The 20,314-nt window shown below is 38.0% G+C and overlaps 3 protein-coding genes across 3 annotated transcripts; all 3 read right to left on the minus strand.

The window, feature by feature from the left end:
• Positions 1 to 2,447: 2,447 nt before the first annotated feature.
• LOC121775169 (probable purine permease 11) lies at positions 2,448 to 4,664 on the minus strand. The gene is made up of 3 exons (XM_042172174.1): positions 4,520 to 4,664; positions 4,397 to 4,436; positions 2,448 to 3,738 (listed from the first exon to the last, which is right to left on the minus strand). Exons 2-3 carry the CDS (start codon positions 4,401 to 4,403, stop codon positions 2,651 to 2,653), a joined length of 1,095 nt encoding a protein of 364 aa, XP_042028108.1. The 5' UTR covers positions 4,404 to 4,436; positions 4,520 to 4,664; the 3' UTR covers positions 2,448 to 2,650.
• Positions 4,665 to 10,160: 5,496 nt separating this feature from the next.
• On the minus strand, positions 10,161 to 13,380 carry LOC121773785 (ras-related protein RABH1b). Its single transcript, XM_042170704.1, has 6 exons — positions 13,060 to 13,380; positions 12,269 to 12,339; positions 11,852 to 11,940; positions 11,552 to 11,663; positions 10,691 to 10,781; positions 10,161 to 10,543 (listed from the first exon to the last, which is right to left on the minus strand). Exons 1-6 carry the CDS (start codon positions 13,174 to 13,176, stop codon positions 10,397 to 10,399), a joined length of 627 nt encoding a protein of 208 aa, XP_042026638.1. The 5' UTR covers positions 13,177 to 13,380; the 3' UTR covers positions 10,161 to 10,396.
• A 2,136-nt stretch (positions 13,381 to 15,516) lies between these two features.
• On the minus strand, positions 15,517 to 19,040 carry LOC121773212 (crooked neck-like protein 1). Its single transcript, XM_042170026.1, has 7 exons — positions 17,800 to 19,040; positions 17,635 to 17,700; positions 17,029 to 17,173; positions 16,725 to 16,943; positions 16,422 to 16,620; positions 16,132 to 16,327; positions 15,517 to 15,765 (listed from the first exon to the last, which is right to left on the minus strand). The coding sequence occupies exons 1-7, from the start codon at positions 18,954 to 18,956 to the stop codon at positions 15,651 to 15,653; spliced, it is 2,097 nt and encodes a 698-aa protein (XP_042025960.1). The 5' UTR covers positions 18,957 to 19,040; the 3' UTR covers positions 15,517 to 15,650.
• Between the last annotated feature and the right edge of the window lie 1,274 nt (positions 19,041 to 20,314).

The following is a 20,314-nucleotide window of genomic DNA, read 5'->3' on the forward strand; positions in this document are numbered from 1 at the left end:
TTTTAATATTTTTGTGATTTCTAAACAACTACTCCTATTTGACTGCATAAAATTGGAATATTGTGACAAACATAGTTTCTTACACGTCAATACATCATTTAAATAAATTACTAATTGGAATATTGTGACAAACATAGTTTCTTACACGTCAATACATCATTTAAATAAATTACTGATAATTTGTCAATACATCATTTAAATAAATTATTTCTTACACGTCAATACATCATTTAAATAAATTACTGATAATTTGTCAATACATCATTTAAATAAATTACTGATAATTAATATTTCATATATGAAAATGTTTGTTAAGGTTAGTGGGTTCTCTAAAATCCCACTGCATACGAATACCGCATTTATTGTTTCCTGTGTGAACACAAGTAAGTGCACTTGGCATCAAGGGATTCACACAGAGTAGAAGATTTGACAATGCTTTAACTCAAATTAATTGGATTTTCAACAATTAATTATGAGTTTCATGACATCAAGTACAAGTATAGTGGATTTAGCTTTTCACAGTGATGCTATTTGTGGTCTGTATTTAGTCTATCGACTATCATTAACAAATTATTTTGTCTTTTCAATTGATGGCTAATTATTTATGCTCATGGATAATGGCTGTCATTTGAAAGTGTCTAATGTAAGGATCCACATTTTCTTCTCATTATAATTTATTATATGGAGTATATTTTAATCATAATAGCACGTTAGTGCGTATTTGCTTTTTGTTCCTATAAATAGAGGGATAACATAATTATAGTACATAATGATAAATTCATCACTATAGCTTGTCTAAGGAAAAATAAAAAATGTGTTGCAAATTTTTTTTACTATAACGCAAATATAAGGTGATATAGATATATAAATGAAATTCATACTTATAACAATTAACAGTAGTAGTAGTTCATTTCAAACACCACATTCCTTGCCGTTGACCAAAACAGTAATGTTCCACAAGAGATTGTTAAATAGATATAAACAAAAATTTATCTGATCAATTGCTCAAACTCTTCTTAAATTGCTAACTTACTAATTCATCAATCGAGTGAATTAAAAATATTAACACGACGATATGAATATGTCAATACAAATTCAGCTGACATACTTATGTCTTTGGGTTGACGTTAATATTTAAATCTCAACACAAAAACATAAGTATGTCATTTAAATTTGTGTTGACATATTAATGTCGTCGTGTTGGTATTTTTAATATACTGATGAGTTAGCAAATTAGCAATTTAAGAAAAAAAATAGCAATGGATTGCGCCCCAGTATAACTATCGTTTAAATGATAGTAACTTTTAAGTGTCTCTTGTCACTTCCATAATTTTTTTAATTAGAATATAAAATTATGATTCTTTTTTTACAATTATCTAAAAATATTCTGAATCGAAATTAATGTGGCAAAGAATTAAATATGACGTTGCAATAAAACCATATCATTTAAGATAAATCGGCGCTATTTTAATTGTCACTCAAAATTGAATGTCTTCGCTTTGTTTCCACGCCACACTTGATTTTGCGACATCAGTTTCAATTATGAAGATCAAAATTGAAAAATTATAGTAGTAATTTATAGTATTTCTTTCAAATTTGACCATAATTAACAAAAAAATTAATTTAAATAACGATTTTTCATTTTAAATCATAAAATAAAAGTACTAAAACTATAGTAGTACTAATAAGTAAAATTAGTTTCCATAGGATATGGACCAAAGTAATCATTCCCAATGAAAACAAAGTTTCAGTTTAAATTCATCAGATTTCACTATTCAACCAAAGAAACGAAAACAGATTAGAAATCAAACGTAGTGTGCTGCTCCTAAAGGAATAAAAAATATATATATTTTACTTGTTTCAAATAATGAAATCATGCTTCAGAATTAGCTTGCCGGTTTTAAAATTTCAAACGGATTAGTGGAAGTTTAACGCTTCAAATCTTCATTATCTTTTTCATTATTCATTGTACTCGATCCACTTGTTGGATGATGTAATTGAATGATATACTTATATTATTTGCATGAAAAAAAATAATATAAGAATTAAAAATTCATTACCATCTTGACAGAAATTATAAACTTGTAATAATGTTTGTACTCGAGAATCAACGAAAATGGATTCTTTGGGTATTGGTGATAAACACATCGATTTACATATTTTTTTAAAAACACATGTAGCATAAAGCATATATACCAATTTACATCACTCTCAATTTCTCATCACTCACTCCCTCGACACTAACTTTAATTACCAAATTATAGAGTGGAATTTGGTGTGTGTATTAAATTTTGGATGTTTAGGTTGTTGGGGTCATAGATGTCGAACTAATTTATGCGAATGTAGTTGGAAAAATTGAAGTTTGTATATCTCAATCACAATTGAATTTGCGGAAACAAAGCTAAATTAGTCAAATAAAGAGGGAATGAAATTGTGACACCCAAATATTTAGCTTCTGGGAAATCAAGATTTCATAAATCAAAATAGGTACATCTCTAATCGAAATTATTTATTTTTGTCAAGTTAAATAAATAAAAATTGAAACTAAGGCTTATTAGCACAACACTGCACACTAGCTATTTCACAATTGCATAATTGAGTTTGGAAAAATTCACCATAGACTAAAAATAAACCAATATGCTAACTTCAATTACTGCACAAATTCATCACACTCTTCTTCACTTTGTTGTTTCTTCCTCGCCTCAAGATCATCCACATAGTTCTGACGAATGTAAAGAGCAAACCCCAAAAATGACAGCAACATCGCGACTATCTTTGGCCCGTTCATCTTGTCGTGGAAGACAACCAGAGAAGCAATCGGCGTGACTGCTGTAGAGAGGGTGCTGATGGCATTCGAGAAGAGAGATGACACCACAAATATCAGTCCCACCACACCAACAGAAGAGATTTGCCAAGCCACGGCTGTCCACACCAGTGTCATGATGTAAGAAGCCTCTCCGCTGCCAAAACGTTCCATTTCTCCCCTTATAGTCCCCCATTCTCCACTGGCGAAGAGGCCCACAACGGTGACACAAGTTGCCATGACCGACGTGTAAACCTGCATATCAAGCACGACCGAGAAAGTTTCCCTCTTCTGAACCTTCTCAAACGTCAGCTGCATGAGGGACAAGATGAGGGAGTACAGCGCTGAAGCTGCAAGCGTTGTGAGGACTCCAAGGATATACTCTCCCCGGGAGGCCCTCAAAGGTCCATCCGAGCCATCATTGGTAGCAAGCAATAAAGCAGATAATGAAAGAAGTGTGACTGAAATTAGTATCCGAGCAGTGAACTTCTGCTGATTGATGAAGAAGGCGAAAAGTGCATTGAATGCTAATTGCGTGGCGCAGATGAGAGAGTAAGTGGAAGCAGAGAGGTAGAGCAGTCCAATGGAATACAACATGTTGTCTCCAGCAATAATGGCGCCACCAACGATGTAGATTAAGGCTATCAGGCGCGTAGGAGGTGGTGGCGCTGATAAACTAGTAGACGACTTATCAGGGGAGTCGAGGAAAAGGTACGGGATGAAAAGGATAGGGAAAGCCGCGGTTTGGACAAGAGAGGCCATCCACTCACTGTTTCCGCCCTGATCATAGTAAAACCTTCCCAACAGCACAGCAGCAGCTTGACCAACAATAACAAATACGATGTTCAATACCACGAAAATCCACCATTGAGATCGATTAAGCCTGTGAAGTGGTTGGTGATAACCATCGTTTGCCAACATCGGAACTTGATTATCTGCCATAGATTAGTTCCAAATGTTCATAACATAACTAGTGTAAATAAAAACACAATCTTCATCAAGCTAAAAGAAACTGAAACTGATGTTTTTGGCATAAAGATGTCACTAAATGGTCTCTGATACCGACCAAACAGGAGAACTCAGCCCAAAAGACTAGTCTGTTAGAAGAGAGAACTCATTTAGTCTATATGTTGTTCTTACAACCGAAGTGGGAATTGAGTCCGTAACAGTCTCACAAGAATCTTCATGTAAATATCTCCTTTACCATATTAAAAACTGAACATCATATGTACACCCAAGATTGGTGATCTGGTCTAACTTATGATAGTCCCACAAATAGAAGCCAAGCAGACCAAAAAATTAAACCCACACAAAAAAGGAACAATAATAAAAGTTGTAGATTTATCGTTCAAGATATCATAAAACAGAATTTCCTAACAACAAAATCAGTCCAACAAAACAGAGTAACACAATGTAGATCCACAAGTGTCAGATATGATAAAATCAAATGGAATCGACACTGAAATTGTTGAATTGCAACTCATAGATGCTGGAAAGGAAATCAATCTCAGGCGAAGCAAACTAAAAACTAGAACTTGGACAAAACACACATACAGTTAAGTAAGAAAGAAAGAGATGAGAGAAGTAGCAAACCTAACATGACTGGAATGGAGAGATTGAATGGTAGCTGTGGCTGAAGATCAAATATGTAGTGAGGGAAAAATCATGGATGCTTGAGAAAGAAGTGAAATTGAATGGATCCAAACATTGTGTTACCTTTATTCATGCTAATTATGCTGAATCGATGTGAACCAAACAATGTGTTAATTTAATTGTCTGATTGCAAGAGAGAAGAATAGATTGAGAAGAACATGTGGTTGCTTGATGGTTGATGGGGATTGATTTGATGCAGTAATATGTACTCTGCTATAAAAACAGAAAAACTAAAAATATATCTTTGAAGAGACAAAATAATATTGACCCTTTTTTACTTGGGGCATCCGCATTGGTGTCCCCGCGAACATCCTCGCGGACATCACAAAAACATCTTCTGCCACATCATACGGACTTCCCACTGTGGATGCCACGTCATACGGACATCCCATTACACAGTGGTGGACATCCCCAAGGACATCCCGATGGACTTCCCACATTAAAAAAATCACAAATTCATCAATTTAACAATTTAAGAAAGAAAAATTCGAAACGAATACGGAATAAAAATTTCATTAATTAAAAAAAAGAAAAGTACATTTCACCAAAATAAAAAAAAATACATTTCAACAATTAAAAACTGCATCAACGACGACCTCTCCGCTGCCATACTTCTTCAATTATATCGTTCTGGAATCGAACATGGGCTTGTTTTTGGCGCATGTCGGCGAATGCACGGACTCGCTCGACATCGTCATGGGGTATCCCCATGCGTACATTGCCAGTAACCACGTCGTGGCTTGGACCCGCAGCCCTAGCATCATCATTGGCTCAATCGATCAGCGCTGGGCCTTCATCTTCGACAATCATATTGTGCATGATAATACATGCGTACATGATGTGGGCGATGCTGTCAACATACCACAGCCGTGATAGACCCTTTACTGCCGCCCATCGAGACTGGAGCACACCAAATGCCCGCTCCACATCCTTGCGCGCTGCCTCCTGACGTTGCGCAAATTATATCTTCTTTTCATCCGTTGGGCATCTGATCGTCTTCACAAAGACGGGCCACATCGGGTATATCCCATCTGCCAAATAATAGCCCATACTGTGCTGGTTGCCCTTGGCGACGAAACTGACGGCCTGACCGACGCCCATGCACTGGTCGTTGAAGAGGAGCGACAACTAGAGGACGTTGATGTCATTGTTAGACCCGGCTACTCCAAAATAGGCATGCCAAATCCACAGCCGGTAGTCAGCTACTGCTTCAAGGATCATCGTGGGATTCTTGACCTTGAAACCAGTAGTGTACATCCCTTTCCAAGCAGCGGAGCAGTTCTTCCATTCCCAGTGCATACAATCTATGCTGCCTAACATCCCCGGAAACCCGGGCTGATTCCCGTGCATATCCAGCAGAGTCTGACAATCTTCGGGGGTAGGTTTCCGAAGATACCTATCCCCGAATAATATCTCCCTAACGCCCTGACAAAAATACTTCAAGCAGTCGTCTCGTCGATGTGGAGGTACTCGCCGAACATGTCGGCCGTACTTCCGTATGCCAACTTCCTAATTGCGACAGTGCACTTCTGAATCGGCGTGTGGCCAGGTTTACCAGCCGCATCCTCCCGCACCCTAAAATACCCGTATCGACGCTCCAAAGCGCCCACGATACGCAGAAAGAGCGGGCGATGCATACTAAACCGTCGCCGGAATAGGTTCTCCCCAAACCGTGGCTCCGGCGCAAAGTACTCCTCGTACAACCGACTGTGGGCAACGAGGTGATCCCGGGGCACTATAGTGCGACGATGGATGAGTCGAGGCACCGCCGGCGCCGAGGCAGCTTGTTCCTCCCTCTCCGCTGCCTCCCGCACACGTGCGTGTATCATCCGCATCATGTGTTCATAATGCCCACCACCACCACTACCACTATCACTACCACTACCAGACATTATGGAAATATAAAAGAAATTTAGAGAGAGAGAAACTTGTTAAAACAAGTGGTGCGAATGAAATGAAATGCAACGAGACGTATTTATAGTATTTTTTCAAAAAAAATAATGAAAAAATCGGAATTCCACGCCGACGTCCGTGGGAGTCAACGCAATGGCGGACGTCCCGACGGACGTCAGCGGAAAGGCGCGGACATGTGGTGTCCGTATCGGACGTCCGTATCCGCTAAACAGTTGCACAATGGTGGACGTCTCGCGCGGACGTCGCGCACGCTGGTCTGACATCCGCGCGGAAGTCTGCCATTGCGGATGCTCTTAGCACGGCATAAAAAGAAATACTATAGTGTAAGTGGATCGAAAAAGATAGTAGAATGGGGTCTTATTTTTATATATTTTCTTAGTTCTCTCATAGTTGAGACTGAACTTTCGGCACAAAGTTTAATAAATAGATGTTTAGTGTTAATACATGGATAAAAAAGTAAGAGAGAATTTTTTTTAGAAATAATAGAATAGAAAGTGAATAAAGTAAGAAAGAATAAATTAAAAGTGAGAAAAAGTGTTACCATATATAGAAATGACTCAACTATGAGTCTATGAAGGAACTTCCCAAAATGAAAAAAAAACTCAACTATGAGGAGACGGATGGAGTATTAGTTTTATAATAAAAAGTGAGTATAATAAGTTAATGGAATGTGAGATCCAAAAGTAATAAAAAGTAAGAATGTGAATTAATTTTGCACGTACTAAAAAGGAAACTAGTGTCAATTAATTGTGTACGGGCGGAGTAAAAACTTTTCATTTAAGGAAATCAACCCCACAATCCATTAACACTAATTCCACCATTTTCTCTTCATCTATCTTACTTTCCCATTTTTTTCATCTCCTCTCTCTTATTTTGTTAATATGCATTAATATCCGTAGCGTTTCTAAAGTTTTTATTTTTAGGAAACAGATGGAGTATATATTTAACTAGTACTCCCCCTCGTCCCTTCATAACTTAGTCATTTTTCTATTTTATAAAGTTTCAAATTAATTGAGTCATTTCTATTTTTAGCAAAAGTAACATTTCTCTCTTACTTTATTTTTTCGTCATCTCTCTTACTTTATTCACCATCCACCTAACATACTATTCTTAATCTCCATGCCTAAAAGAAAACCTCAATTAACAAGGAACAGATGGAGTAATATGAGTAATATTAATCTTTTGAGAATCATTGAATTGTCGCTTCACTATTTGGGATTTATGACATACTTTAATTTTTTTTTCTTTTCTATTTATATAAATATACACGAAAAAAAATCAACAATTGATAGAGTTGTTCGCAAATGAATTAATGTACTAATATTCGATATTTTTTATTAAAAAAATTATCTAACGATGAATATTCATATAGTAGTACTCCATTTATACTGTAATGACTAAAAGAATAATTTTTCATTTTGATCAAATACATGGATTTGATTGGATAAGAGCATTCACAATGGCGGTGAACGGACCGGCTAGCCGATCTCCGGCGCTCGACAGACCATTGTAACTGGCGAGCGCCATTTCGGAGAAAAAATCGGCGAGCGCATGCCGATCCGCGAGCACTAGCCGATGCGCTTGCCGGTCCGCTCGCCGCCATTGCAGGCTCCGGACCGGCGAGCGATCGGCCAGCGAAATATTTTTTTTTAATTTTCGAAACACTATATATACGCGCTTTGCACGTCATTTTCATTCGCACCACTTGTTTTAACGAGTACTTTCTCTATCTTAATTTCTGTACAAGATCAACAACGTGAAATGAAGAACAACAACGAAGGTACTCCAATGACGAGCGGGTCTCAAACTCCCCGGTACCCGTGGGAGGTGGATGGGGTCCGATGCCCGGGTACTACAATATGTACCCGTGGCAGCAGATGATGTCCGGGATGGCAGCCGGGGGGAGTATGCCGGGGGGGTTACCGGCGATGCCAGGGTGGGCACCCGGGATGCAGATGATGTCGGGGGGGGTACCGGCGACGCAGGGGACGCCGGGGGGAAAAACGTCTATCGCTCCAGTTTTGATTTTTCGACTGCTTCTTTGCATACATCGACCCTAACGGAGGCGCAGTTCACGCAATATGAGACTTTCTCCTTAGAGGAGTTGGGGTTTGATCTTCTCGGTGTTCTTGAAACTCCCGTTCAAACGGGGGGAGTAGGGCGGGGTCGGGGCCCCCCAAAGAAGAAGGGCAAGGGCAAGGGAAAGGGCAAGAGGGTCGGCGAGTCGTCGCAGCCGGGTGAGGAAGACTGCTCGGTACGGAGGAAGTGGACGGATGCGGAGAACGTCGCGCTATCCAAGGCGTGGGTGAGTGTTTGCGATGATCCCCCCACTTCGAACAATCAGAGGATCGTCAACATGTGGCTCAAAATAGCAGCAGCCTACAAGGCATTTTACCCAAAGGGGAGGCCGCGCAACGGGGAGGAGTGTCGGAAGGCGTGGGACCGAATCAGGGCTGGGTTCTCCCGATTTTCGGGCTTGTACGCCAACGCCCTCGGCATGCAGAGCAGTGGCCAAACGGAGGATGACTGCTGGAGGATAGCGGAGAAAGCCTTCCCCCAGCCCGGGTTGCATAAGGAGTTCACCTACTGGAACTGCTATGAGGTGCTGAACGACTCCGAGAAGTTCCGGGCAGGTGTGGACGCTGGCTGGCCGAAGAAGCAACGACTGAACTATACCGGTGATTACAGCGGCAGCAGCGGCGGTTCCCACGACCTCCTCGAGGATGCTCAGGAGCTCCCGTCCCCTCCATCGTTCGCTCGCCGAACTGGCCCTATTGGTCAAAGGCGGGCGCAACGGGAGGCGAGGGGGACGCCGGGGGGTCCCAGGAGGTCCAGTCGGTATCCCCCCTTGGCCAGTCGACAGAGGATCTCAAATTCTTCGCGCGTCAACAAACGCGTGCTCAGATGGTCAAGATCTTAGCTGATTGGAAGGCGGCAGAGGACCCCGAGGAGAAGAGTTTTCTTCACGCATTGCTCGTGAGCATGCGTGACGATTTGAAGGCCACCGCGGCACGGGGGGTACCGGCGGCGACAGAGGCGGCGGCGACGGTGGCGACGGAGGCGACGGCGACGGGGGCTACGAAGACGAGGAGTGAGGCGGAGGTCGGGATTTTTTTTTAAATAATGTAATTTTTTAAAATTAATGTAATTTTTTTTAATGTACTTTTTTTTAATTTAAATAATATTATTGAATTTTCCCGTATCTGTGTCGTAAATTTAATTCCGTATTTTGTGTGATTGTCAATTATTTGTTTTATATAATTTTGAGTGATGTGGCTAGGCTATTGCTGGACTATTTGCTTGTCCTGATGATATGGCAGGAGGATTTTTAGTACTGATGATGTGGCAGGAGGAGTTTGTGGTTGAGCTATGGCTGGGCTATTCTGATTGTGGATGCCCTAATTGGATTGGAATGATAGCCGGAGAAAGGATTTGCAGTGGAGAGAAGGATTACATGCACACACGAAGGAAAAAAAAACTGAATATGAGAGAAGATATGGATTCCTCTTGGGCATTCCCGCTAGGGGAAATTGGAACGATCGGAAACAAAAAATTAAACCACGAAATTTCAATTTCTGCAATTATCTCATCCTCGTTTCTTTTAGATATATTTTTTTTTTATCTATTCTCATTTTAATAAACACAGTCATTTTGAACATCACAAAAAAAACACTGTTTTTCAGATAGATGACACTAACAATTATCACTAAATAACATACTATTAAACATTACAAATATAAGGAAAAAGGGAAGTTACTTGTAGAAACTAAACGAGCAATACTAGAGTATGTGACAGAAAGAAGAAAGTATGACTATATGCAGTCTCAAATTCAATTACCATGGGTACAAGTTTAAGAAGAGAAACAGAAAAAAGTGAACATCAACGACCAATGCATCCAACGACTTGAAATACTCTCGACAATCACAAACAAAATTCAATGCTCAAGGTAGAAGGCTCTTTACAGATACCTATTCCATCCATTAAAAATATATCTTAAGCGCAACCCAATGTTCCGGTTCACCCTTTTAGCAAGCGCAACCTCCCGACTGCTGTTGTGACTGGGATGCGTTTGCGTTGCTAGACTTGAGGTTGACATCAACCATCTCATCTTGCTTCGTTGATGACAGAGTTTCCATCCCCGGCAAGGCTGCAGCGATCTTCCTGAATAGTGCCTGCACATATGTAAAGCTCAGCATCATAATATTTTCACTTTAGTGAGGCACATTCCTCGTTGAAAAACAAGATTTAGCAGTTTGAGTTGTGTATAACAAACAAAGCAATTTGCAGCAGTACAAGGTCGAGTGCAGTATGTATGTTACCTTTATGTTGAAACCAGCTTTTGCACTTGTTTCAATAAACATGACATTGAAATCACGAGCTTTAGCCTCTGCTTCTTCGATTGAAACTTGCCTATTATAGTTATCAAATGGTTACACCAGTATAAACATCATCAAAGTAATGATAAAGAAAAGCTTACAACGTTACACAGCAACATTTAGATTCTTAAGTAGGAAGCTCACTATAAACCAAAACAGCTTTGTTAAGTGAATATCAGGCAAATGACATATTTCACTACTTTCCTGAAGCAAAGCTACACTGCCTTTTATCCCAGCTTTCAGACTTTTACTAAAGCAACCTCATGTATTTGAAATAATAGCTTTTCTTACAAGTACTAGTACATTGTTTCAGAATTGGTTTTATATAGACATATGTCAAAGCAAGCAACATTAAGATCAGAATTATGAACCCAACTACCAAGCATGAGTCTTGAAAAGGTCTGGTCTAGCATTCCAGAAGCAAATCTGCAGCATCGTTTCTAAACTGTCTGCGTCGACCCAATGAGTACAAACTAATTTCTAATAGTTCTATACCAATCAGGCCTAAACAAATCCTATACCAATCTATACAATACTACTGGATATTTTTCGAATAACTTTTGATATACTTCAATACAAAATAGCATGCTTAAATTGGAACCTCTTATGGATGTGATAAAAATGAAAGACAGTGATGGATGGTTAGAAGGAAGCCCACACATAAATAAAGGCAACTGGTTGCAACGTTAGTCGGAATGTTTGGTTTAGTTCTAAGTGTTATACCAAAATAGTTGGGAAATATGAGAGTTATATTGCAATTTGAAATGCATATATGAGAAAATGACTACAGACAATGGAGTTTACCTCTTATCCACCAGATCCGTTTTGTTACCAACTAGAACAATTATAACATCACTTCCTCTCTCAGTGCGAACCTCCTCGATCCACTTTGCAGTGTTAAGAAAGGATTGTCGGCCTAATAGCCAGGGATTATAATCAGTACTAGAAAATTAAGGAATATTTTGATCTACAAGCCAGCAGGAAGCATAAGAGAAAAAGTACTTTCCACTTCTCGGTATGAAATTAAAAGTACATCTGGAGCCAATCATGCATCATCGAATGCAGTATAAAACTATAAATTAAATAAGAGATATAGTGCCATACTTGCAACATCATATACTATGACAGCAACGGAGGAATCCCTTATGTAGCTTGGTATGAGACTTCTAAATCTTTCTTGTCCAGCAGTATCCCTGAACATGAACAGATTAGAAGATTATTTCTCTACAAGAAAGAAACTGAGAAACAAATACGAGCAAAAGTGGAATACATGGTAGAATCATAGGTATGTGCCAGGCAGGAATGGAATACCCAAGAGCACACTGGCACTAAGAACCACTTAAAATTTCACTTTGATTGCAGTTAGAAAACTCAATTATGATAAGCTACAAAAATAGGCATACCAAAAACCTCTAGATTCTAGAGTATATTGTTTTGGCAAATTATTTCTACAAGAATGCATATATAAAATCTATTTTAGGAAGCATTCATGAAATCATCCATTGAAGAAGGGTATCTTACCACAGCTGCAAACGTACAGTCCGGTCTTCAAGATACATTGTCTTTGAAAGAAAATCAATACCAATAGTTGCCTAAACAAAAATAAAAGGCAAACAAGTAAGATGAAATTTTTTATTCTACATATTATACAGTCACAGACAAAGGTTCTATTGATAATATGAACAAAAGTGAACTAAAACATTCCCTGAATATAGCATTCGATAACTGCAATCATTTATTCCCTGATTCCTTGAATATAGCATTAGATAACTGCAATCACTTATTCCACGTTTGTCTAGTTGCCGGGTGTTGTTTATTTTAAATCGAGCAGAATATTTAGTTTCTAATTTGTGATGAACTAAGAGTGCAGTTGTTTGATGTGTAACAAAACAAAAGAACACATAATCTCCAAAACACCTATTATTGAACTTATTAACAAAATCAGCTCAACTGACACGAGCCAATAAACTAAGATGCAGAAAAAATAACACTACTACGAATCACAACAGAAAAATGAAGAATCATTCGATTAATTGCATAAGAGATGGATCCAACTAAGATCATATATCTCGACATTACAAAATTCTGTAACCGCAGCAGCAGATCAATGAAAGTTTGGAGATTGAAGTATTGACAAAATTACGAGCAAAAAAGCAGAAAAAAACAAAGATCTGGACGGAATAAACTGCGTGCCAATAGCTAATTAGTGATATTAGGGATCAGATCCAGACTCCTCTAGCCCCACACTTTTCAACATAAGACTAAATTCAAAAAATGCAAAACTTTAACTAGCCGAATTTGTGATTCCACACCTGATAAGTATTGTCGAATTTGTCATACATGAACCGAGTGATGATACTCGTTTTTCCGACGGATTGATCTCCGAGGAACACTAACTTGTACTTGGCGAGAGCCGAAACCGGAGCCATCGGTCAAGCAAGCAGAAGGCGGCTTCTGAGTCTGAACAGAAACTTTCCTTCCGACGGAGAAAGCTTCCGATCTCGCCGGGATTTGGCCGAGATATCGACGCGGTGAATCTATAGATTTGGGCGTGGGCGTTTGTATTGTGGAAACGGAGTTGTTTTCTTGTTGAAGGCTTTGAGCGCGTGAAGTAATGACAATAATATGTGACACAATCCATCAAGGCTGCACGTAATGTTATTGAATATTGTTTGACGTACTATAGTTTTTTAAAATTGGACAAAAAATATGATATGGTACCAAAAAAAATCTTAATAAAATCAATACCAATAGATTTATAATTAAATTCAAATATTTATATCGCCCATTTTTTGATTACTTACCAGTAAGATAGCTAAAGTTATGCCTGATCCAAAAGCTAAGTGATTCACAAATGATGGATTGAAGGAAGATTGGTGTGCCTATTCCTCTCTGATCAGATTTCATTAATAAATTTACAAAAATTCTTAGTAGAGCTACTTGTATTTTCTACTTTAAATCATTTGCAAGTTCTGTTATCCTTTTTGTTAAGCGTCGATTACTTTCAATCTATTAAGTTTTGGTTACCACCGCCGACATATTTTACTTTTAATTTTTTCTTAGCAATTTGATGAAATTGTTTAATTTTCAATTATTATCTTTCTTAGGATGAAGATACATACTAAAATTAATTGTCAATGATAATAAGAAAAACTTATTAGCGAGAGCTTCAAATTGTACTAGTACTTGTCGAATGAAAACATTATTCATAATGATTTTTTTCGAGGAAGGATGAAAAAGTTCACAAGCTTCGGCTAATTTCCAGTTAAATCTAATCTTCATCAACATATGCAATGTATGTTTCAACCCTACATGTACATGTTGATGTCAAGAGCAATGAAGGAAACTATCCACTCATACTAATGTAAATTACACCAAAAGAAACTTGTAGTACAACACAGTCGCGGACGCAGAAAGAATTTTAATGAGGGTGGTCCAAAAATAATTTACACTCCCTAAATTTCTCTGAATTTTGATGTCGATCTTTTCTTTCCTTGCGTGATGATACGATGACAGTATGGTAAACTTTGCAGGATAATGGAGAATACACACATTAGAGGAGAACTGCCTGATACTTTGTTTAGCCTTTCTCAGCTGCAAACTGTGTGAGTATCATATTTATTGCATAATTTTGGTACTGTTGAAATTATGTAAGCATCTCTACTTGTGACTGCTATCTTGTTCTTGTTTCTACCAATAATTTTGACGGATAAGATTTTTACAAAAATTTGAACTCAGACTTGTTGGAAATCCGATATGTGAAGAAGGTGATGACAGAGGAGTGGACTACTGACGATGACACATACGCATCGCTAAAGCAAAACTGCACACCTCTTCAAATACTTAGCCCAACCTGCCAATGTGCATATGCAAGCACTGATGAAATCATTCAAGTCTCACACCAACCAGTGGACTGACTCAGTTTCACTGTCTACGGATTCCGTTGGCTATCTTAAGTTGGATCTTGAGATCTTCCCCTACAGTCAGCTGGACAGGGATTGAAACAATAGGCTTCATGCTAAGTAATCAAACATTCAAGCCCCCACATGAGTTTGATTTCCATGGAAACGCATACCAAAATTGATCATGTATGCTAAGAAGGTAGATGATGATTGATGCAGCTTTCTTTCCTTACGTTAGGAGGTCTGATGAGTTGCAGGGAAAACGGGGATCAGGTTGGATTGGAGAGGGGTGCACTATTTGCACGAGCAAGCAAACATAGAGATATCAAATCAAACAACATCTTATTGGATGATCGTTTGAATGCCAAAGTAGCAGATTGTGTAAGCCAATGTCAAAGGCACAATGGTGAATATCATGTACCAGTACATTTCAAATTTTGACTGAGTTTCTTTCTCTAGGGTTACTTACTACATGATGCAGCAGCTGACCGAGAAGACAGACATGTACAGCTTTGGAGTGGTGATGTTGGAGCTTCTAACGTCTTGTGCCCCCATCGTGAAGGGGAAATAATCATAATGCATTTTATTAGTAGTCATATACCATTGAAAAACATATCACCTCAAAATATATTCTACCACGTATGACTCATCAACTACATTTCTTAAAATTCATGTAATTCTCTCATACGATATTTTGCAGATGCAGGAAGTACATTACAAAAAACACAACTGAATAGAAACACTATAAAAACGTAGGAAAAAGAATACTTAAAAAAGCTAGAGATAAAAATCTAAGAGTTGAGGTACTTTCCTATTATTATTTTCCCATATTAATAAAAACTCACACCAAAAAATTCTGGAAACAGATTAATTTCAAAATTGTCTTTGCAGCTTAAGAATCTTGTGTACATCGGCAAATTGCCATACATACTACATACAGAAATGTCAAAGCCAACACTAATAACAAGATCAAATGGCCACAGCAGTCAGTTGTTACCCAACTAATCATCGTCAGAAACGACCTTCTGCTTCTTCCACTTGTACGCCGCTTCCAAAATTTTGAGATTTGTGGTCTGTGTTTCTTCTGGGAATAGGTAGTCAATATACTCCTCATAACTGCACCATATCAAAACATCAGAATTTCTCACATTGAAATAAAATCAAACCATGATTTCATTGCAGCAGGAAAACATTGATTCTTTCCATGTTTTACCAAATTTCATTAGTCAGGGAGAAAGCATTCCAATTCGGAGAAACATTCATGTAAATAACAATCAGAACTTAATTTAGGTAAAGAAATCAAGTGCTAACAAACCCAAGCAGCCAATAAAGATGCGGCTGGAGCTACATGATTTTCCATAGTCATAAAATAAGGGTCAGTAACCCATACCATTTTTTTTTAACAGAGAGAAATTGCCAAGTACAGATAGATCAGCAATTTCAGAAATAAAAATGAACTGAAAAGATAAATAAAATACATACCCAGCTGGACCATCCTCAGTTTCAATGTGACGTCTCTTCTTTAGTTTCTTTGGAAGCTTGGAAGTAACCAACTCCACATTACCAAGCTCACCAAAACTTTTCTCCGTGTTCAACCACTCTTCCAAAAGCATTGCTCTTTCCTCTTTCAACTCAGGGGCAGAAGTTCTAAAATAGCTAAGGGCTTTTTCAAAAACACCTGAAGAAAGGGAGAAAGTGAGATCACCAAATACTCTATATTAGAAAATATCATTAAAAAAAATTTACTTGTCAAGAACGTTGTAATTTCTTACCTCTGGCCCGCTGAAGGCACTTTTTCTTATATTCACTTTCAGACAACTCTGAGTCCTGAAGGACCTCTTCCATAGCAGAAGCCTCAAACTTGGCATAACTTATCCACACCTTCAGGTGTTTAGTCCTGTCCAGCAGCCTCTCGTAAAGATCTCTAGTTCTTCCATATTCGGATTCAGAAATCTCAAAATCAATGTATGCCTGTTTCAAATAGGTAGAAGATCAAAAAACATACCTAGTCAACTCACTACAGAGTCATTTATATCAAACACATGCAATGTTTTCAATATGAATAAATTGTGTACCTTCCATAGTAACTCTGGCATATCTAGAGCAGGTTGGTCAATTGCAAGCTCAAAAAGAGCTCGGGCACGTTCAGTTTCTGACAAGGACCTCTCCAACTCAGCATACTTGCTCCATGCATAACAGTTCTCGGGAGACCACTCCAAGTACTTTTCATAGAGTTTCCTGCACCGTTCTATGTTGCCAAGTTGTAGCTCTATCTCAATGTACTTCTTGAAGATCTGTTTGCAATATAACACATTTAGGGTGCAGTCTGAGGAATGCCAGTGGATGAACCAAATAAGGAATATGGAATTAGTAGCATACCTTATCTTTGGGAGCCATACCAATTGCTGACCCCAATATTTTCCTAGCCTGGTCAATATTTAATTGGCGTATTTCAAATTGTGCGGCCATCAGCCATATCTTTGCAAAAGAAAACTTCTCATGAGGAATCATCTTCAGGCACAAGCTGCTCAGTTCAGAAATGTATCAGGATCAGGAGCCAGAACCATTAAAAGCTATCCACATAACGGGTAAAGCAAAAGTATAAAGTATATACATACTGGCGATTCTATTACTGAATTTCTCAGAACAGATTTAATCAAGCTTACCACAAATCCAATACAAACAGACTTTTCCCAGAATATTGGTTACATACAATTCATATACAATGTCCTATAGCTTCAGGTGAGTTCGTCACACAGTCAAGTGAAATGCATGTATATTCTAAATCGTATTTCCACTAATCAAACATTCCAAGACAGCATAGACAGTAAACTTAAAAAAGTGGATGTACAACAAACATGACCATTTATTTTAACTGTTGTCATCAATCCAGGAGGGTGATTGGGTGAAAATAAAAGGGATAATAAACTCAATGAACTCTTTTATAACATCAACTTATATGGATAATAGCAAATGGGATCTTACTTATATATGTCTCTTGTTCGGTCAACATCCTGGGTATAAAGCTCCTCATACAAAACATAATTAATCCTGAAAATATCACAAATTCAAAACAGATATGAATCACAGCCAAGCCCTTTGCTCAACATACAATACAGGCATGATCATGTAAGGTTAAAGTATCCTTACCACATATATATGTATCGCTGCCAGTAGCGCTTCTCCTGAGCAGGAGGCAGATTTGCTATTGCCCTCTCATACACATCCTCAATCCTCTGCCTATTCCCACAGCTCTCTTCAAGACGAATATAATCAAACCATACGTCATAATTAAGAGGATTCTTCCTGACCTCATCTTCATACTGAAACCTCCTCTTTCCAACAATAGCATCCTCAATTCCTTCCCTGTCACCATATTGCTTCTCGAACGCAACAAACTTCTTGTACAGCTCTTCTGCCCGTCCCTTTGGAATATGATCCAGTGCAAACTTATATATGCATCTAGCTCTTTCTGTCTCCTTACATTTCTCTTCAAACTCCGCAAAAGCCACAAACAACTCCTCTGCCTCCTCGTCATCTCCCAACTTATTAACAGCCCTCTCGTAACAATTCCTGGCACGAGCTATCTCCCCATTTTTCATCTCAAACTTAGAAAATCTAATCCAAGCACTGACCTTGGGGTGACAGTCCACAAAGCGCTCAAAAATCTCTCTAGCCCTCTCGACCTCATTATACCTAAGCTCGAACTTTATATAGGAGAGCCATCCTTGCTGATCAGGCATCCACTTCATCCACCTCTCAAAAATCTGCCTAGCCGCAGCCACATTCCCCAAAACCTCCTCCATGTGGATGTACTTGTACCAAAGCTGATCAACCCTCGGCAGCAGCTGGGTTGCGCGATCCCACACATTCCTAGCGTGATTCACAAACTTATTCTTCATCTCAAAATCAGCATACTTGAGCCACAGTGTGTGGTCTCTGTAATCCACCTCGAGCGCGCGCTCCCACACTGAGCGAGATCGGGCGAAATCCTTCTGAGATTCTTCCCATTTTGCATACTTGACCCACACGCTCTTGTTCCACCGCACTCTTCGAATCAAATCTTCGAATTCCTTGCGTTTGCGGAGGCGGTAATCGCCGAGCTCGGTGGAGTCGGTGATTTTCTGCTTTGGGGGGCGGATTTCAGCCTCCTGACGCTCTCTAGCTTCACGAAGGATTTGCTCCGCAGTGATTTGAATCGAAGCAGGCGTCTTGTTCTTGACGCGAGTAGGTCGGGGCAGCTTCACCTCCGTTTCTTTCTTCGTCAAATACCCCAGATTGGGGTCGGCTTCTCTGGAGTTCGCCATGGCTGATTGAGAGGATTCCGGTTATGATAGAATTAGGGTTATAAGAATTGGGGGAAATCAGGAAACTACGCCGGATGAAAACGAAATGGCTGAAACCGTGAGAGATATATAATACTATTATTAATACTATACTATATTTGTGATTTTTATATTTCATATAATGAAATTATCTCTCATTTTAGAAAATTAATTCATAGTTGGAAATAACCGTATATCCAATCTATGATTTTATGTGTCTCATATTTTTTATCTAATGAAATTCACTAATTTCTAAATGTGCTTTGCAAATATAAAACTTTCATAAGCTATATATCTTAAATATAGAATATTTTTTTATAAGAATTATATTAATTACTATGAAGTAGACAATTATAAATTTTAAATTCATTAATTATATACAACGAGTCATAATTTTTGCAGTTGATGGTACGGGTTTTAGAATTACAAATCCGTATACACTAAATCTGATTTCTATTTTAATTAGAATTTAAGTTTATCTTTCATTTATGAATGAACTACAAAACTAGTATGCAGAAAATAGGATTTGACCATTTTTAGTATCCAATATTTACAAAACACATTTTCAGTCAAAAAGTTATATAAATCCCAAATTCAGTCCCGATTTTTACTATTCTACCCTTCAGCCCTTGAGCGATATACTTGTCCATTTAGTTTGATTGATGACCAAACTTGTGATTTATTAATGTTTATGTACTTCTTTTATAATTTGTTAAGGATCAAAAGATTTTGTGGTATTACTAATTTTTTGTATATTATCTCAAAACAAATTATTTGAATCTTTATAGTGTTATCTAAAAATAAATTATTTAAACCTTTGTAATATTATTTTAATTATTGCATTACAATCGGAAAATTAATATGCATTTGTAGTATTATTTAAAAAGGGATATTGGTCTCTAAAACCATGAACTTTGGCCAAATTTTGGTATTTCCCACAAACTTTAAAATTGGTCTACAATTTTGTTTGTTATTTCTCATCTCAATTCAAATAAAATATCTTCGGAGAAAAACTAATTCTACGTGGGCAATCGTGAAATATTTACGATATTTTAGACCATTTTTTAAGTTTTTGGTAGGTAGGATAAAAGCCACGTAAAAAAGCACGTTGATCTAGTAGTACCAAGTAGGGTAAAAACGCACGTAAATTAGTCGGATATGATGATTTAACTGTCATGAGAAATAACAAACAAAATGTAAAGTTTGTGATATTGTAGACCAATTTTAAAGTTTGTGGGAAATACCAAAAATTGAATGGCTTCTTTTTAAAGGATTCATTTTTAGTTAATGCTTGATTGCAACAATAATTTAAATAAAATAAACTACAATTCAATTCAATT

The sequence above is a fragment of the Salvia splendens genome, chromosome 17 (assembly GCF_004379255.2).
Source record: "Salvia splendens isolate huo1 chromosome 17, SspV2, whole genome shotgun sequence".
Taxonomy (NCBI): Eukaryota; Viridiplantae; Streptophyta; class Magnoliopsida; order Lamiales; family Lamiaceae; genus Salvia; species Salvia splendens.